Genomic DNA, 18620 nt, shown 5'->3' on the forward strand with positions numbered 1-18620 from the left:
TCCATTGACCGTGGTACAAAATGACACCATATGGGATTGATTTGGACGTTTTTACAGGTTTTGTTTAATGTAATGGAAAGCGAAAACCAAGATTTAGAGACAGATACACCTCCTCTGGACTGGAAAAGTTGCAAATTGATCATAGACCCTGCAATTACTAAAGGATTATACAAAGTCTGCCGCTTTGATGGACAACATTTCAACATCCCCGTGAGTAATGATATCCTATTAATACTCCTACCCTCCTCCTTAGCTGTTAAATTTCTGATTAAAATGTGAAAATCTTTTTTTTTTAATCCTCCATTGTAATTACAACGTGTTTTCTTTGTAAGGTTGAGGATTTAGGTCTTTTTCCTGTGGAGACCGTCAGAGATCCCAGAGTCTGCCGTCTGTGGAGTAAACACAACATAACTGATCTACTGCTTCCTAAATTCAAGGTACTTTTTATGATCACCATCAAACTTGCAGTCAGGAGCAAATCAGTTAGTTGAAATGACAAACATGGATGTTTATCAGCAGTTTTCTGCAAACAATTAAAGGATTTTGGTCTTTTAATAGAAAGATTTAAGCATATGTTTATCCTAATTTTGTATTTATCAGCCCCTATCAGGACATAAGCAAAAAATTAATAAATAGATAAATAATAACTGTTGTGGGTACTAGATAATTACTTACGCCCCCTAGAGGAGGCACCAAGTCATTACCTCCCAAATCACAAGTAAGTCTCTAATTCTTAGTATAGAATCAAGATAAGTAAATAAATAAATAAAACTCTTTCATTTTTGGTTTCAAATGAAAAAAAAATTCTGAATAACTGAATAAGTATACACTGACCTTTCTAATAAAACACACCAGTGCATTTCTCCAACACACTGTCTAACTAACTGCATTTATTGAAGTGTAAATTCCTTCCTGTCATATTGGGACATTGCTGCGCTATTTGCCAGAAGTTACATTTATATTGTTTCAAAACAACACTTGTTAGACTGAGTTTTAACGCAAGGTGCTCTTGTAAATATCTGGTTTTCAAATAAAGGTTTCTTTCTTTTTTCCTCCTTCAATGTCCGTCTATGGGCTTTGCAAATTATAGCTTACAATTAATGACTTTTTTGAAATTAACTTCCTTAAACTTTTTGTTACAGATCAATAAATATATATTTTTGAATCATAGACAAATTAAACAGTTATTAAAGGTATAACTTTACAGTGGTGCAAATAAAAAAATAATAATTAAATGTGTTTCTTTCCAGATTGATGAGTGGTATATCGGGCCTGTCCCTCCCAAGGAATTGACATTTTGCAGGTTAAATGATAATGTGAGAGAAACATTTCTCACCAATATGTGCCAGAAATATGGTAAAGTGGAAGAAGTGGAAATATTTTACAATCCAAACAACAAGAAACACCTGGGAGTTGCGAAGGTCATCTTTGACTCGGTGAGAGCAGCAAAGAACGCAATGGAGCACCTTCATCAAACATCCGTGATGGGAAATATTATACATGTGGAAATAGATCCCAAAGGTAAAATTGGATTTTTTTTTTTAATCAGTTTTCAGTCGCCACATTTGTTTTTGATTAAGTGACTAATTCTCAGATGAATCTTCTCAGGTCAGAAAAGAACGAAATATCTTCAGCTGTTGCTTAACGGCCTGTATACTCCCTGGACGTTACCATTGGGGAGCAGTGAGCGCGTTCTTCAAAGCTTAGTCGACACCCTGGTGGTAAACATTAAAGCATCCTTTCAACACTGATCCTGAAATTTCAGATCAGATAGTGAAAAATCTTTTCTTTTCATGTTGTTGTTTTTCACTCAGCCCAGCGCTGCTGCTCAACAGTTAGGAGCTGCCTCCAGTCCTACCAGCATTGCTACACCCCTCTCCTTGGACACAGCCTACTCCAGCATTTGGCAAGACACTCCTTGCAGCTTTGGCCTAACACCACAATCTCAGGGAACCCCCCGGACTCCCTCCTTTTCTGCGACTCCTCTCTCCCAGGACTCCTGCTACTCCAGCCTTCAGGCGACGCCTGTCCTCCAGGGGGAGCCATCTAGCTTCAGCCTTCACAAACATTTAAGACGAGCGCTCTGTCGTCAAAAACAGGCGAAGCATCAGAGGGTATCTAACCCAGCTTCAAATGTCAGTTTCATTTTAAAGTCTAACCACCTCCCCCTTCTGAATCCAACTTTAAATCAGCAACAAATCAGTAACCAGCAGCTCACAATGTGGAGCCACAACACCAGATACTCTGCCTACAAGGAGCCTTCCTGTAGTCCCGTTTCCCCCTTTCAGGAGTCTGCAGACATGGGTAGCTCTTCTTCTGTGACTTCACCTCACACCCGTGACCCTGTCGATGTCCACAGCAATAGTTTCACAGCTGATGGTCGACACGTCAGCAATGAGGGTCACCCAGAGGTGGGGAGTTTGGACTCGCGCATTGAACGTCTGCTGATAAACAGTCAGATTTCTGAAAGTTTATATTTTAAATGCAAAACTCAAAAGCCTGAAGGAGACTCTCCAGACAGCCCTTCTTCACCTCAATACACTCCTAAGGTTCCTCTCTCAGATGATTCCCCTTCTTGCTCCCCATCACCTAGTGAATCCTTTACCAGCGGCCATCGCCGTCCAAAGGATTTCAGTTCATCGCTCCCCGAAAACGAGGAGGATGAAACTAATCAAGCTGTTTTGTTTCTTAAAGCAAACTCCCAGTCTCCCACATCCTCTGAGCTGGAACATTCAGAAAGCAGAGTGCATCAAACACATGAGGAAGATGTCAACATAACGCAGTGGATTTCTTCCTCAAAGGTACATTTTGTAATTTCTTGCTTTAGCGTTGTCAATATGACGTCCTTCAAATATTTTTATTCTCTTTGATCTGGTTCACAATTCACAACTCCCAAACAGTTATATATGTTGTTAGATTTTATGTGTAGTTAGACTTAAAAAGAAAACAATACCACATGAGTCAAAACCATCTATTTTGATGCAGTATTCTTAAATAGGATAACATGACATTTTAATTCATTTAATTCCTGCTGGACATAAATCTAAATCTTTAAAAAGAAAAAAACAATGGAGAACACACCAAATCACAAATATCAGATTACCAGATGTGCCAAATTGTTTCAGTGGGATAAATATGCATAAAACCAACACTAACTAGTCCATAATGGTTAGCTGGAAGAAAAGACAAATATACTTATGTTTATTTGTATTTTTTTTTTTTTTATTAAAATCCTAAAAGTCTTCCATGCATTTGGATTAAGGGCCCCTGAAAATAGTAAAAAAAAAAAAAACTTTCACTGTGTTTATGTGACTTCTCACACTACAAAAAATTGAAATCTAAATAAGTCATTTTTTCTTGCAATAAGTGCATTTTTTCTTGAATTGACGAGGTAATTGAGACACTTTGCAAATGGAACAAGACAATTTACATTGAAAATAAGAAAAAACAATTACATTGTCTTATTTCAGGTGCATATTATTTAATTATCTTATTTTAAGACTAAAAATACTCCTTCAATTGGCAAATTATCTTATTTACCTACTCAAATTAATGGTAAATACACTTAATTTAAGACATTTTTTCACATTTTTAGATGATTTTTGCAATGCAAGTCTTTTTGGAGCCTGTTTATCACTCTAATGCTTCTAGAAACCAAAGTTTAGTTTACTCTTTTTGTCTTTTCCTTAAAGAGCTTAAAGAAATCTATCGCTTTAAACTTTGCCTTTCATTTATTGAATTTTTTTTTTACAGGATTCTAGGCCATAATGTTGGCTTTCTGGTTCTATTTTTATGACCTGTTCTGTTTAATAGGCAAACACCCTGCAACATTTCCTTCCATTGACCAGTGCTAGAGAAAATAATTCCCACAGCATGATGCTGTCAGCACCATGTTTTGTAGTGTGGATGGGGCTCAGGAAGGATGGATCTAATCACTGCAGCACCTCCCACATGTTTGCCATGGCCTCATGAGAGTTTGTTTTGATAGCAGGTTTATTAATCAGGCTCATGTAGAGCCTGCAGCTGACTTTCCCAGGAGGTTTGTCAAACATAATTAGTCTTTTGGAAAAATTTAAGAGGGACTTCAGATGTTCTATTTTTATTATTATTATTTGTTTTACCCTCTTCCATAAAGGCCATATTTATGGATTTGTGCAGCGCCTCCACAGTTACCACATGCCATACCTGTTCCCATATTCATTTTCAGACAATTGATTGAACAGAGCCCTCTATCTCCAAAGTTTTCAATATTTTGTACTTCCCTCCAACTTTTTCCCTGACATGTTTTTTCTGTTCGGTGGTTTAATCAAACCTGTTTATGATGCTGTTTGTTCTCTAATTTTTTTAGTCAGAGCTGGAAGCCATTTCTGCTGAACACAGATTATTGCATTGGATGTCTCAGTAAATGGGACTGAATGCTGATGTAGAGCAGATATTACTTTTTCTTTTCTTTATCACAATGTTAGTCTGCTGCAAACTGATAAAATAAAGTTTAGAATGTTTACATTGCTTGTTTTATTTTAGGAACATTATGCCGTGGACTCAAATACAACCAGGTGTGGATGTCTGCCGCTTGTAGAAGACAGATCATCACTTCCTAAATCTCCATCTACCTCTGCCATGTACACCAACATTCCCATAGCTCCTCCTCCAGCTCCAGTCAGATGTTCTCATCCTCCACAAGCCTCTTTTCCGACCCCCCCTTTCCTTCCACCTATTCCTCCTGTCCCTCCCCGCCTGCCGAATGGCACCATCCCCATCCCTCCTCCAGGCTGGATCCCACCTCGGGGTATCCCCATCCCACCTCCCCCTATCCCACCTCCTCCCTCCCTTCCTCCCCCACCAACTTTCTTGGTACCTCCTCCACCTTTACCTGGGTCACTACCTGTTCCTCCTCCTTTACCCATATATCCTGTAGCTGCACCACCTTTACTCAGAGGGGAACCTCCACGGCATGGCAGTGCATCTTTCCCATTCCCTCGCCCGCCCTGGCTCGTCCCGCCTTTTCCCTCCTTTAATCCCTTTGTGCCGCCACCAAACTTCACTCCTGTTCAGGAAAAGCGCTATAAGGTAACCGTGGAAAAGGTTTTAGAAATTCTTATGGAGGAGTTGAAATCTGTCATTCGGAAAGACATCATGCGAAGAGCGATTGAAGGAGTGGCTTTTAAGGCGTTTGAGGACTGGTGGGACTGCCAAGAAAAGAAAAAGGTTAGTTTGTTGTTTTCAAGTTCTTTTTATTTTGTTTCATCAAAGCATATTTTTTCAACATGAAGGTTGTTTATTTCCTTGTTCAAGATGCAAGTTTCTCCATTGAAAAGTGGAGCTCCAGCTGTTGATGGAAGGAAAACACAAACGAATCTTCACAGCGGTATTAGTGAGAGGGGGAAAAAGCCGGCTCTGCCATCGTTCAGAGTAAAATATGCCTCTAATATTCGACACACAGGTTTCCGTCTGCACAGTGACTGAATTATTGATTCTAAAACACTCTTTCCATACAGGTAAAACGAAAACGATCAGAAGAAATAGAAAACAACTCAAATTCCGCTCATGAAAGCTGTGGTAAGGTTTAGTTTTTATATTTTTATATTTTATAGCAGGCCTTAAAAAAATCCTTTAACAGAAATGCTTCCAAATCTTCCATTCAGCTTTAAAGTTGCAGCAGGAGGATAACATTGAGAAATCTGCAGCTGAGGGAGCCAAACGAAGACACGCTAGACCCTTAGAGCTGGACAGTGATGATGAAGACGAAGAAGAAGACAAAACACATCATGATAGCAACCAGACATCAGAGCAAATAGATGTTATCAAGCCTGCGGAGGATCCTCAGATTATGGTAAATGCTTGTAAACTTGTTATTGCAGCACAATAACATTCATTTATTATAACTGGAGTTGCACTGAGACTTTGATGGGAGGAAACAGCCAATCGGTGATGCTGGTGGGTTAAGGGTTGCGAAATCAATAGATTAGTAAACTCTATTAATGGTAGCGAGTTAATTGATCAGAAAATAGTAACAAAATCCAAAACAGGTCCCAGATAGAGGTTGAACTCTCAGAAAATATGGAATTCACTCATCTGTACAAATGAACTGTCTCTGCAAGAAGGCAAAAAAAAACCCAAAAAAACAGAATCATGTCCCCTTAGATTATCCCTCATAAAGGGAAATCAAATTGAATTAATCAAAAAACTGATCAGAATCCAAATTCAAAACTTTGATTGGTGCTGTCATGATTTTATTCAAAGATCTGACCCACATGCAGAAAACCAATCAGAGATACCAGGGGAAGGTTTAACAGGTTTATTGAGAACTGGTAGAGATGGGTCCAGTGCTGCTCTGAACACTGGCGAACCAGGACTGAAAAAAGAAGGGGAAGTTCCTGTGGTTAGTTCGGGCTCAGTGGGAAATTTGAGCTTCGATTTGCAAAAGGGAGTAAAGGCAACAGGACTCAAGTTTCCAGAAAAGCTGTCTTTCTTCGAATCCAGTCGGTGCAGGTTGTTCCAGAAATTGGTTTACTAGATGGAGGGCGGACAGGGTTTACCCAGGTTAAGTTGTTTCCTTGAGGAACGGAGGAGCTGACTGCCACTTAGATTTCCTTCGGTACTTGAACGGATCTTGTGGAGATGAATCCCCTGCTCAGTGTGAAGCTCAAACAATCCTTTGGGTAAAAGTAGATCCAAACCTCCACTTTAAATCCCCAGCTCAGTTTGAAACTTAGACGATACTTCCAGAGGGAGAAGGTCCAAAACATCCGGTTTGCAGGATGACTTCCTGCCGAGAGGCAAAGACAAAAACCACAGGATAAAGACTCAGGTTGACAAAAACTCAGATTGACTCAGCAAAACTCAGCTTGGCTAGAGTACCCAAAAATGGCAAACACTCTGGCGTTGAGGTAGTGGCAGTCAGCAGCTTAAGAGTGCTCAGGTAATGAGAAAACCATCCACAGGTGTGTGAAAGGGCCAATGAGAACCAGGCGCCACCTGGTGGTGAAGGGAAAACAACAAAAACACAACCCACACAAACTGGATTCATAACAGGTGCATCTTGTGTTATAATCTATCTACAATAGAAATTAATGTATATCAATGTGTGTATCATGAACTGTCAAGTTTTAATTTTGTGAGGAGGCATTAAAGGGGATGCTTTCATTAGTCTGACAGAGATGATGAAGAGGATGTTGACCAGGGATGTAAAGAAAAGACGTCAGAACTGGAAAGGTCTGAAGAGGATCCTGCTGTCTGTCTAGCTAGAGATGAAGATCGGTGCCTAAAAAGTGGTATGTTTAAGGGCTGCATCGCAGAAAATGTCAGAATAACTAGTCGATATATAATACTTTATCTTTATTTCCCTGCAGACAGATTACCAGTGAACAGCACCTCAGAAGAAAGTGATTACTCATCGGACTCCTCTGACTCGTTTTCCTCAGAGAGGTTTGATGACTCGTTTTCTGACCTCAGCTCTGAACATGAGGACATGGAGGAGGAGGATAACAGCAGGGAAGAATGCATAGTGATATCGTCTGATGAAGACTCACTGGAGCCAGAGCTCAGTGGGACCCCCACTGCTCCTCTAACTCCTGGAGCTAAGCTGGATCTAGACTTGGAGGAGGCTTTAGAGTCCTTCCATGCGGATGAAGAAGAGGAGAACTATACAGGCTGCCTCAAAGACAGCAGTGGTGTGGATCTTCAGCACCAAGAACCTCCAGACATAGAGCTCATTTCACCTTTAGGACTGGAAGGTAATTCTTTCTTTGTGATTTCAGGTCAATTTTTTTATCAGAAGTTTAGTAATTTCTCCATAATAACTATTAAAATGAATAAGTAATTTTTTTATGTTTTATTAACCAGTGGAGTCTGGTCCTGGATGGAGCACAGAGTCTCTGGAGATCCTAGACAACCTGAGGCCTCTCACCCCCACTGGCAGCTTGGTGGACAGTGACCCTGACAATCTGATAAAAAGCAAACCAGCATCTCCAGCTCTGGATGAGGAGGAGAGACCACCCACACCAGGGAAGGGGATTGTTGCTGGACTGGTGAATATAGACTCAGACGAAGCCCATGAAATCATTTCCCTCTCCCCTGCAAGTAGCAATGTTTTTGTGGCTACCTCTGATTTCCTACCCACCTCCTACCCGTACGAGGAGAAACCCAAAACTCCAGGGAGGGAGGAAAGCGGCGTATGGAATCTTCACAGCTCCGTTCCAGCAACGGCTGGTCACATAGCAGAAACGTTTGAAGGAAACACAGTGTTTTCCCCTCTGTGCAGTCCCCCAGATGTTCTACCACTTTCAAGCAATCCGTATATCACCCCCCCTAAAACGCCGGGAAGAGACATTTTCTTACCTCGAAGAGATGTAGTCCATAAGAGGAAAACAGAAACGCTCCCTCCTCTACCTCTGCTGCATGACAGCCCTCTTAGTGTTTCTCCCATCCCATTGTCCTCTCCATCCAGTCTCTCTGAATCTTCATTTGGCTTCGCAGATGGAAACGATGAAAGCATAAGTTCAGGTGTGAGAATGAAACCTTTGCAGGGACTTGAGAACACGCCTGGACTTTATAACGAGGACAAAGTTATATGGAGGAAAAAACTGAGGAGGAGCCTGAAGCGCAGAAAGAGGGCCCACCTTCATCGAAGATTATTAAAAGGAGTGAACTGGTCGTGTTCCTTTCAGCAGCACTTTCTCAGGAGGCGTTCGTCATGTGAGGAGTTTAATATCCTTCATAATATCTGGAAAGAGGGTTTGGATGAAGAGGATGCCAGACATCTTCAGAGTGTCTATGAAAGGCTACAAGAGCAGGATAACGGTGCCGTGTGGCTGAGTGAAACTGTCTGGAGCCCTCATCCTCATATCCTTTTATTCTCTATTCAGAATCAGAATCAGAAATACTTTAATAATCCCAGAGGGAAATTACTTTTGTTACACGCTCCAGTTACAGTTTTATATAATATATACACACATCCAACTATACAATATAATAAAGATAAAAAAATAAGAATAAAAAGAGATAAAATATATACACATATAGCTCTTCTGTATATATATATATATGTACGTATATCTATGCATATGTAAAAACTAAATCCAAATAAAGTGAAAATCCAAGTAAAGTGATAAATCCAAGTAAAAAGCAAAAATAGTGCATTCTGCTGGATCGTGAATGCATTGTTTAGATGATTAAAAAAATTATTACTTAGGTAGATATATACAAATGGTCAGTGTTTGGGGGTAATGGCATTACATAGTAACAGAGTTATTTAACTAATTACTTCTCAAAAATGTATAACACACTGATGTTGAGACTGGGATGGAAGGTAATACTATGGAGGGAGAAAAAGATTCCTGACAAGCAGCCAGAGCTATATTGGAATAATCATATTTTAGAGTCAAAGTCCAGACTTAAATCTGGTTCATTGTCTGTGACATTTTAAAACGGAAGCTCAGGGATGCTATGTTTGCAGCCTGAGTGAGGTTGAGCAATTTAGCAAAAAAATAAATGAGCTAAAGATGTTGAAAGCCATAGACGTAGCGTTACAGTTTCAGCTCCAGCAAAAACCAAAAAATTGTTAAATAAATGTATTCACACCTGTGGATGAGTCATTTATGTGTTTTATTTTTTTCTAAGATATTATTCAGAATTATTAAGCATAATTTGCTTTCTGTACACATTTCTTTACTTAGTTCCAGTGATCCAAAGCTGGAAATATTATTGCAAATATGTAAAATCTTTATTGATGTGAAGTTAAAAAAAGTCTAAAAATAATGAAGGGTTATAAACACCTCTTAAATCCACTGCGGTATTGAAAAATATTTTCTTAAATTCTTTTTTTTTTGTTGCAAATGCTTAAAATATATTTAGCATGGTATCAAAAAGGAATATTTTTTGATGCTCCTTGTGTTCACATTCTTTATATTTGTGTCACAATCTGTTACCTTCCTCCTTAACTCCTGTTTACTGACTAAGATCCCAGCAGAGGGCAGTGAAGAAAACCAGCCTGTCCACAGGACGGGTTCTGCTCGCAGTGAAGGTTTCTACAAAATTAGCAGGAAGGATAAAATAAAGTACCTCATTGGTGCAAAGCCTGCTGATCTTCACCCTACAGGGACTCGGGTACTGAGGGGAATATAGTAAATGCTTAGAGCCTAATGTAGAGTTTATTTGATCAAATGTGTGTTTTTCCAGGGCTTATGTATCCCTGTCCAGCATCCCACATCACTTCGTTCTGGATCTGACTTCAGGTCCGAACAGCGCCGCCTGCTGTCCTCGTTCAGCTGTGACAGTGACCTGGTTAAATTTAACCAGCTTAAGGTAAACAAAGTTTTTAACTGGTGGAAATTAGCATTCATCTTTTCAATTGTTAAAAAAATTTTTATTTATAAGGATTTCTTAAACATAGATCTTTTTACAACTTCTCATTTTAATTATGGTGTTTTGTTCATTTGATTATTTGTTTAAAATAGGGCTGGGTAATAAATCAATATTTATATATAATGCAATAGATATCTGATCAATATCAGCAGAAAACATGTTGAATAAAATTCTCAATAATTCCTTTGAGCTCCGATTGAGAACCACATGGTATTCTGAGGGATATAGACAAAGGAGATGATTTAGCCTTGCAACCTCCCATATTCAAACTAACCAAGGTTGATAGTAGTGCTGCAGGTTAAAGGTTACATTAAGATAGAGTTAATGTAAATTCAGTCTTTTCTCCCTGGTCCTTATTTCAAGTAGGTAAACAAAACATTAATCAATAATAATCCATATCGTCTGAAATGAAAGGCCAGCGTCGGGATACGTTTTTGAGCCTCATCTCACACCCCTAATTTATAATGTCGTGTTAAATATCCTTTAGAAATTGAAGGTTATTGCTTTTTGAGAAGACGGACATAGATTCAGACTAAACTTCCTGTGTTGAGTTCCCTCATTACTGTATTACACCAGCTTGAAACCTCAGGAGAACATCATCATTATTTGTCTTTAAACTCTATTTCAATGTTTTACTTTGAGTCTGTTTCTCTTTGTTACATCAGATAATGCAAACACACAAAATCTGATCTTATCGAACCCAGCCGGTATCTGTAAATAAAGCTTCAATCGTTTCATATCTCCCATCAGTTTCGAAAGAAGAAGATTTATTTCAGTCGGAGTCTGATCCATGAGTGGGGCCTGTTTGCCTTGGAGCCCATAGCAGCAGATGAGATGGTGATTGAGTATGTGGGACAGCTCGTCAGACAGGTAAAACTATCCGAGATAAATTCAACTCTCAAAAAAATACCACAGATAGGATTTAGAAAAATAATCCCCAAGGAATGTTTCTCTAAGTTGTTCCTAAGGCAGCCTGTGGTTGTTCTTGGTAGTTTCCTGAAGACTGAATATAGCAGGAGTGACAAACTCCGCTCTTTCACTACAAACGCTCTTTATCTGTAGGTCATTGCAGACATGAGAGAGCAGAGATATGAAGAGGAGGGCATCGGAAGCAGCTATTTATTCCGTGTTGATCAGGACACCATCATTGATGCCACAAAATGTGGAAACTTAGCCAGGTTTATCAACCACAGCTGCAACGTGAGTACAAACCTAGACTCTTTCATTCTGAACACAACCTATCAGCATTAAAACCCTCTTTATTTTACTATGAATTTAAGCATTTCTCTTGCTGGATTTTTTTTTTTATCTTTCAGCCTAACTGTTACGCAAAGGTCATCACAGTGGAGTCTCAGAAGAAGATAGTGATTTACTCCCGGCAGCCGATAGGCGTCGATGAAGAAATCACCTACGACTACAAGTTTCCCATCGAGGAAACAAAGATTCCTTGTCTGTGTGGAGCGGATACCTGCAGAGGATCCCTGAACTGATCTCTTATTAGCTGAAATCCTCTGTGGCCTTTAATGCTCCCTATCTGGATCATGTTTACAACTCAAAATTGCTATAAAAGCTGCAGACAGTTTGAGTTCGTACAGTGAAATATGACTTAAAAATCTCTTTAGACAATGGAAAAACAAAGAAAAACTGTTCGGACATTGATTTGTCTGTGCCGGCTCGGAGAAGCTTATCTAAAACGAACCATGTATAAAATCTTTCAAAATACATCATGAAACTGCTGAAAAAAGTAAACAAGAACCAGAGAGCACATGGAAAGTATTTATTTCAAGAGGATGTACAAAGATATTCATTTCGAGACTCATAACATTTAAATGTCTGCTAAGCTCAGAGTTGAAATGATAGTTGAATGTTTTCATTTACGAGAGCTTTAATGGTGTTTGGCTTGAGTCAAGCCTGTACTGTACATATTTAGTAGAAATAGGAATCCACTTTAGAGCCCTTCACTCTTTATTTTTTAATGAATGCTTTGGGAGATTTGCCAAGTAGGATTTTCTCAACATCAAAATGGATTATAGCATTTAAATGTTTTTATTAAATGTAAAGGAAAAAAGAAATAAAGAAGCTGAGAAATACTTACATGGTGCTATGTCCATTTTATTATTAAAGTTGGATGCAGTAAATCAATGAGAACCTGAGCAGTTTTTAACCTTAACAATGAATAAATCTTGAGTTTTAAAAGTCATAAAGAGGAAGAAAAAAAAAGGTTTTGCTTCACATGATCTCTGTATTTCCATTTGGTGTCAGGATGGTGAGATTTCCTCGAGCCCGCTGGTCCGCTTCAATAGCTTCAAAAAGAGACTTGAAATTTCCTGCACCAAAGCCCTGTGAATATAAAATCAACAAGAGATAAGTATTTGGTAAACAGAAAATCTGTTAAGAATCTGGGGCTGTCCTCACCTGGTGATTGTGTCTCTGAATGACCTCCAGGAAAACCGTGGGACGGTCTTGAACTGGCTTGGTGAAGATCTGAAGTAAATACCCTTTGTCATCATAGTCCACCAAGATCTTCAGTTCCTGTAAACGATAGGATCAAAGAGGAGAGATAGACATAAGTGGATGTAGACACACGTCAGCTAGTTGTGTTCTGATGAAGGTCTGACCTGCAGGACATCCAGGCTCTCAGTAATCTGGACCTTAGAGTGTTTCAGGTTCTCCCTCAGCTGCTCGTAGTAAGTGTCTGGCACTGTCATAAACTCAGTGCCTCGCTCCTTCAGGTTACGGATCTGCCAGAAGGGGATTCATCAGTTAATTGGTTAGGTTTTCCTGCATAATAGGGCTTAAAAAAACTCAGTTTTAAAGTCTTACTGATGTTATGATGTCTGATGTGTTCATGGCGATGTGCTGAACCCCTGGACCTCCATAGTACTCCACATATTCCTGTAAGAGAACTACTTTTTTATTGTCATAAGTCCATGTATTTAAGTTCTGTTTTTTTTTTTCAGTAAACATGCCTGGATCTGAGACTTTCTCTTCCCCATTGCCGGCTCGTTGATCGGCATCTTCACAGTCTCCTCATAGTTGGCCACTACGATGGAACGTAGGGCGCTAAATTCTGTCTGCAGCTGTTTGTCGTCCACCGACCAGAAGCGGTGAAAGAGGAGGTTCTTCTGATACCTGATGAACCATCAACCAACCAGATAGTGAGATCCAAGGGAATAAATCTTCAGGCTTAGTCTTGCTTCAGTACACAACAAGTCAGAAACAGTTTATTTCTAGCTTCTCACTTTATACATTTTGTTTTTCAGTTTATACATTTTGAATGATTTCAAATGAGTAATTTTAGTTTTCTGCTGGCATATGGATAAAAACAAGTTCTTTAAAACATGGATTGGCCAATGAGATCAGTCCTTTAGAGCCCTGCCTCATTTCAGGCTTGGCATGTCTTTTTCAGACTTATAGGGATGAAACCAGTTCCATATGTGCAGAACCACTTAAGGCTTTTCTTAAAACTGCAAAGTCATCCTGATTTCTGTCTCCTGCCAGAGAAGCAGAGTTATGTAAGAGTCCCACAGCCTATAATTTCTCCCCATATTCTCCTCCCTCTAATGTAAAGTTCTGCAGCGGAATGGTTTGAATTTATCACGAGTGCAAATGAAGAGAGATCCAATAATTACCATTCTACAACTGGAACCATCTCATTGTCTGGCTGGTTTCCCACAACGTGATCAATGAAATTCAGTTTTCCACTTGGTCTGAAACAATATCAGAAGCAGGCAGTCGCAAAAAAGTTCTAATTCATGAATGTTTCTCATATTTCAAAGCAAAGTGTTCACTAACAGTTTGGCCAGTAAAGGGTCTGTGAACAGAGGCGGCTGGAAACCAGGCAGAAACAAGCCTTTGTATCCCGTCCTCTCCACAAACGTGTGGGTAGTGTCGCCATACTGCAAAAAAATTAAAGGATTGTTTTATTTTTGTTTTTGTTTTTTTAAGGAACTGTCATAGATAAAATATTAGGTTTGAATTAAGAGCCCTGACATACCGTCTGCAGCACAGCCAGCCGGACCTTCCCATGCTTGTCCTCCAGGGTGTGGGGCTCTTTGATAATCATTGCCCCTCGCTCACGAGCTTTCTGTTGAAAATAAAATTGGAGGCTTATAATTTTATTAAAAGCCTTTACCTTAATGGGAAACATTGGTTTAAAAGTTGCTGCATTACCTGAACCAGGAAGTCACAATCTTCCACTGTAAACGCTATGTCTTTCACTCCATCTCCATGTTTCACCAGATGATCCCCCATCTCTGAGAAAACGCACTTTATTTAGCCGCATAGATTCAGACTTTGTTTTCCTACCCATCTTTAAATAATCTAGAAATGCATATTATATATATTGAATAATACAATTGTTCTTTCGAACTTTTTCTTTTGCCCATTTTGTAAATGGGCAAAAATAAAATCTAACAAGCATTAAGTTATTCTGTTGGTTCATATGTCGTCACTTTTGATATTTTCCACATAGTAAATGTTTCGCATTTTATACCAAAAAAAACGCAAACTGTTGCATAGCTTGGAGAAACGGTGTCTAAATCATTCCAAATAAAACTATTCACTACTTGCTAAACTCTATCCATGATTCTTAAAGTTTAGAATGTTAAGCAGAGCTTAAATAAAGCTTTTTTATGTTTCTTCACAAAATGTCATGTTTTGAAAACCGCTCTCTTACAAATCTGCATTTAGTCAAGGAGGCTCAACTATTTGTTGAGTCTGATCTGAATCTAGATGTAGATAATCCACCACATAGCCCTATAGGACACTGAAAACCAAGAGTTTGTTTCAAGATTGTTGTTTCAAAACCTGTAGAACCTCCAGCTAAAATCCAACTTCTATTAGCAATGCTTAATTTTTTTTTGGTAATTAAATGCTCCGAGCGCTCAAAACAAAACACTAAATACCTTTTTTTAAAAGGTGCTGTAAGATAACTCAGGCATTTTGGTAGAGTTTGGTGATTTGAAATAAGTAAAGCGTAGGAACCCTATGATAATATAAGGGTTATATTTCCCTTCTATTGGTGCTTATTGTAAAGTCAAAAAAATGTAGATTTTCATAAATATATTATTAATAAGAAATTTTTCCACTTTTATGATAAAATAACATATTTGTTATTCAAAATACCAGGACATTTCCAGTTTAGCATCTGGTCAGATGGGAATATATTGGTCTGCATCACGAGAACTGAAACCATCTTTGGTTGATCATTTCTGGGCCAACTTGAAAAATTATTCTTCAGGACAGAATTTGTCTTTAAGCATGCAGTGGCTGCTGCTGATCAGTACTTTACCTTTGTTACCAGGATTGAGAGCAGAGGAGAAGACATAAATGATCTGTAAAACGCAGAGAAAACAGAAACTACATGAAAGAAGCTGCTACCTCTGAAGGTTTGCAAAAGAAGATCTATGAAAGTTGTCTGAAGAAAGATGCTGTTGATTTTAATAATCCCCAGCAGTCATTCCCTCACTAAATCACCTGTCAATCATTCTCCAAACATTTGTTTTTAAGTGTACATCATTTTTTTCTGATATTCCTCCAGGTTCTGCAGGGTTCTTACCTTCCCTTGTTTCACTGCATGGGACACCACATCACGACTGCCTGTCTCTAAGCCTTTGTAAGCCAGCGGCTCAAATCCAAGCTTGTTGCAGTAAAACGATGCAGCCTGGTGGACACAATAATCATTGAACCATTCCATGTTCTTTATGCCTAAAAGCTGACTTTATTTCAAACAAGTAAAAAGCTTTTAATCTGTGTGTTATTGCTCCATCTTCTGGTGCCTGCTTCTTCTGCAGTTTTTTTTTTTTTTACATAGAGGAGGGTGGGGGGGATCAGTGTGTGGTCTAGTGAGAACTGCTTTTGCTTGACCACTGAGAAGAACTGATACCAATGCCAAGAATGACAATACTGTCAGCTGTGATTATTATGGAACAGAAATATGAACGTTTATGGGGTAGATTACCTGCTTTGCATTTCCAACCCAGAAGGTCAGATGATCGAAGCAGAGGAACCTGCCCTGCTCATGCTAAAAGACACCAATAGAAACCTTTTAAGCTTAGATTATACTGATCAGTTGTTGAATAAACCTGATAAAAGCACATCTTAGAATAGAAAACATATTAACACTCTTATTTATTCTCCTACATTAGCATATAAAAATAATATGTTAAAAAAATAATGATTTGTCTGATTATTTACCTTGTCGCCTTTGTCTGTGTATGTTGTCTGTTATATAGAAAAAAACATACATTTTCAATAAGTAGGTTTAAGAAAGTACAAAAGATTCAATGTAAACATCACAAACAAGAGTGATAAAGAGTCACCAGTGAATATAACTCACCATCTTGCCTGCGTTGACCTGACCCGGCTTCCAGAAGGAAACTTTCAGGAATGCCTGAATTTAAAAGGGGAGCAGAAGGTTTTTGAACCCACTCCCACCAATGAGGAGCTGGTATTGGTGGAGGAGAGAGAACTACGTTTGCTGTTATACAATAATCACTTTGCAAACATGTCAGCCTATCACAGCTCTGACGAAACTTCAGCATCTCTCAGTTCCCTGCAAGAGAAATTGTTGTTGTTTTGCTGCATAATACTTGTGTTACATCAAGCCTTATATCAGTCAAAAATAATGTTTTTTTTTTAACCCTTTATAAATTATCTCTGTTTTGCATCCAAATGCATAAAAAAACAACAGATGACACATTAATGAATCATAACTTAATTTGGCCAGTAGATATACAGAATCTTTCATTGTTCACAGGTTTAGAGTTGCAGCGTGATGTTTCTAGCACAATATGAGGCCCATGTGTTAGTGTTTAGTGGCAAGAGGAGGCTCTCGCATCCTGGACTCTCATTGGCTCTCTGGGGTGAGACTGAGAGAGAACCCACATTTCTCCCCCCCAATTTCTATGAAGTCTAGTGTCTGGAAAAACTATACTGGTATCATTAAACACATCTCCAAAGTATTCAAAGTATTAGCGCCAAATAAGCTGTTTACATTGGACTGAAGTTAATATGAATAAAACTGAGAAATTAGTGTATAATCAAATCAAACTACAGGGTTTTAATACTAAAGCATTTACTCTCTGACAAATTTTAAATAATTCAAAAACGTCTACAAAACCTTGGAAAAAAAAAACAAAGACCTAATGGTTTTCATTCAGTCTGTAGGAAAAGCTGATAAATAAATGTGTTTAATGCAATCCTGTGTCATTTCAGTTTTCAACAAGTTATCAGTTAGCAGGTGTTTAAAGTGAAACAAAATTGTGGACTCGAATGCAAAGCATCTCATGTTTTTAGGAAAACAGCTTTTCATTTTTCTGCGAAATGAAATAGTTCTCTTTATGATCAGAATATGACCCTGCAACATATTGCAAGACATTCAGCTTTTACATAAAATATAGATGCTCAATGATCCTCTTATAAATATATACCTAATTTTCCCTGTCCTGTTTGTGAAGAATCCACACATAAAAGATTTGTGATCTTTTTTCCATGTAGCACTACTTTTACAAAGAAGTAGTACTGATTTCTAATGTGAATCATTTACATAGGAAAGCATAAAATATGCACAACAGAAAATTGAACAAATTTCATTGTACAATATTACGACTAAAGAGAAAACTGTGACAGATTTGGAACACTATCATATGAACATTAATTTTTAGATGTTAAAACAAGTTATCCTTTAAATTCAGATATACAGATGCATCAACATGTGATGGGATTGTTGGAAAAATACCAGCGTCTCTATTGCACTGAGCCGCAGTCACCCCCCAGTTTGCCTCCATCAGTGAAGAGAAAGGAGCCTCCAGTGATGACACTGCATAGGATTTTACTAATTACTGTACTAAAATACTTTTTTTTTTAGTATCTTTACATGAGCAATTCTTTTGGTGGGGTACTTTCACTAACTTTCACTTCACTACGTTTCAAAGTAAACTATTGTACTTTCTACTCTACTTTCTAGTTACTTGCTCCTTTTGGCTCAGCTTAGCTTTGTAATCATCTGTTGCTGTTTTTCCTTTTTTTAATTGCAATTTCAACATGGCAGATAGCAGTACTTATTCAGATGCCACTGTTTTAGAGATTTGCATGACGCTCCACACATTAGAAAGTCAGGGTAGATATTCTCAGTTTATACATTTTATTGAGGTGTTATTGAGGCCAAGTTGTGCAGTAGGATGAGTTTTCAAAGCAGGGTTATATTTTCTTATTAGATTCAACCTTAAACCTCTATTCTATTGTGAAAGTCT

General features: G+C 38.5%; 2 protein-coding genes across 2 annotated transcripts; one reads left to right on the plus strand and one right to left on the minus strand.

The window, feature by feature from the left end:
- LOC107092739 (histone-lysine N-methyltransferase SETD1B-A-like) lies at positions 1–12003 on the plus strand. Its single transcript, XM_015387371.1, has 16 exons — positions 1–210; positions 333–437; positions 1251–1521; positions 1609–1721; positions 1815–2801; positions 4525–5208; positions 5296–5412; positions 5499–5559; positions 5646–5833; positions 7151–7736; positions 7846–8844; positions 9953–10107; positions 10180–10305; positions 11116–11235; positions 11428–11565; positions 11682–12003. The coding sequence occupies exons 1-16, from the start codon at positions 31–33 to the stop codon at positions 11853–11855; spliced, it is 5004 nt and encodes a 1667-aa protein (XP_015242857.1). The 5' UTR covers positions 1–30; the 3' UTR covers positions 11856–12003.
- Positions 12004–12192: 189 nt separating this feature from the next.
- Positions 12193–16827, minus strand: LOC107092762 (4-hydroxyphenylpyruvate dioxygenase-like). The gene is made up of 14 exons (XM_015387406.1): positions 16706–16827; positions 16564–16590; positions 16328–16390; positions 15926–16030; positions 15659–15701; positions 14539–14621; positions 14363–14452; positions 14161–14264; positions 13998–14075; positions 13335–13497; positions 13189–13260; positions 12984–13106; positions 12781–12897; positions 12193–12705 (listed from the first exon to the last, which is right to left on the minus strand). The coding sequence occupies exons 1-14, from the start codon at positions 16706–16708 to the stop codon at positions 12595–12597; spliced, it is 1182 nt and encodes a 393-aa protein (XP_015242892.1). The 5' UTR covers positions 16709–16827; the 3' UTR covers positions 12193–12594.
- Positions 16828–18620: the final 1793 nt, after the last annotated feature.

Source organism: Cyprinodon variegatus, unplaced genomic scaffold, assembly GCF_000732505.1.
Source record: "Cyprinodon variegatus isolate N-32 unplaced genomic scaffold, C_variegatus-1.0 Scaffold393, whole genome shotgun sequence".
Classification (NCBI taxonomy): domain Eukaryota; kingdom Metazoa; phylum Chordata; class Actinopteri; order Cyprinodontiformes; family Cyprinodontidae; genus Cyprinodon; species Cyprinodon variegatus.

Excerpts from the sequence above, each read along its gene's own strand:
- LOC107092739 (XM_015387371.1), top strand. The coding sequence starts at position 31 with ATGGGATTGATTTGGACGTTTTTACAGGTTTTGTTTAATGTAATGGAA. Across the intron at positions 5,413-5,498 it reads CGGCTCTGCCATCGTTCAGA|GTAAAACGAAAACGATCAGA; the intron begins GTAAAATATGCC and ends CTTTCCATACAG. Across the intron at positions 11,566-11,681 it reads TTATCAACCACAGCTGCAAC|CCTAACTGTTACGCAAAGGT; the intron begins GTGAGTACAAAC and ends TTTATCTTTCAG.
- LOC107092762 (XM_015387406.1), bottom strand. Across the intron at positions 16,391-16,563 it reads ACACAGACAAAGGCGACAAG|CATGAGCAGGGCAGGTTCCT; the intron begins GTAAATAATCAG and ends GGTGTCTTTTAG. Across the intron at positions 16,031-16,327 it reads GGGTTGGAAATGCAAAGCAG|GCTGCATCGTTTTACTGCAA; the intron begins GTAATCTACCCC and ends TGTGTCCACCAG.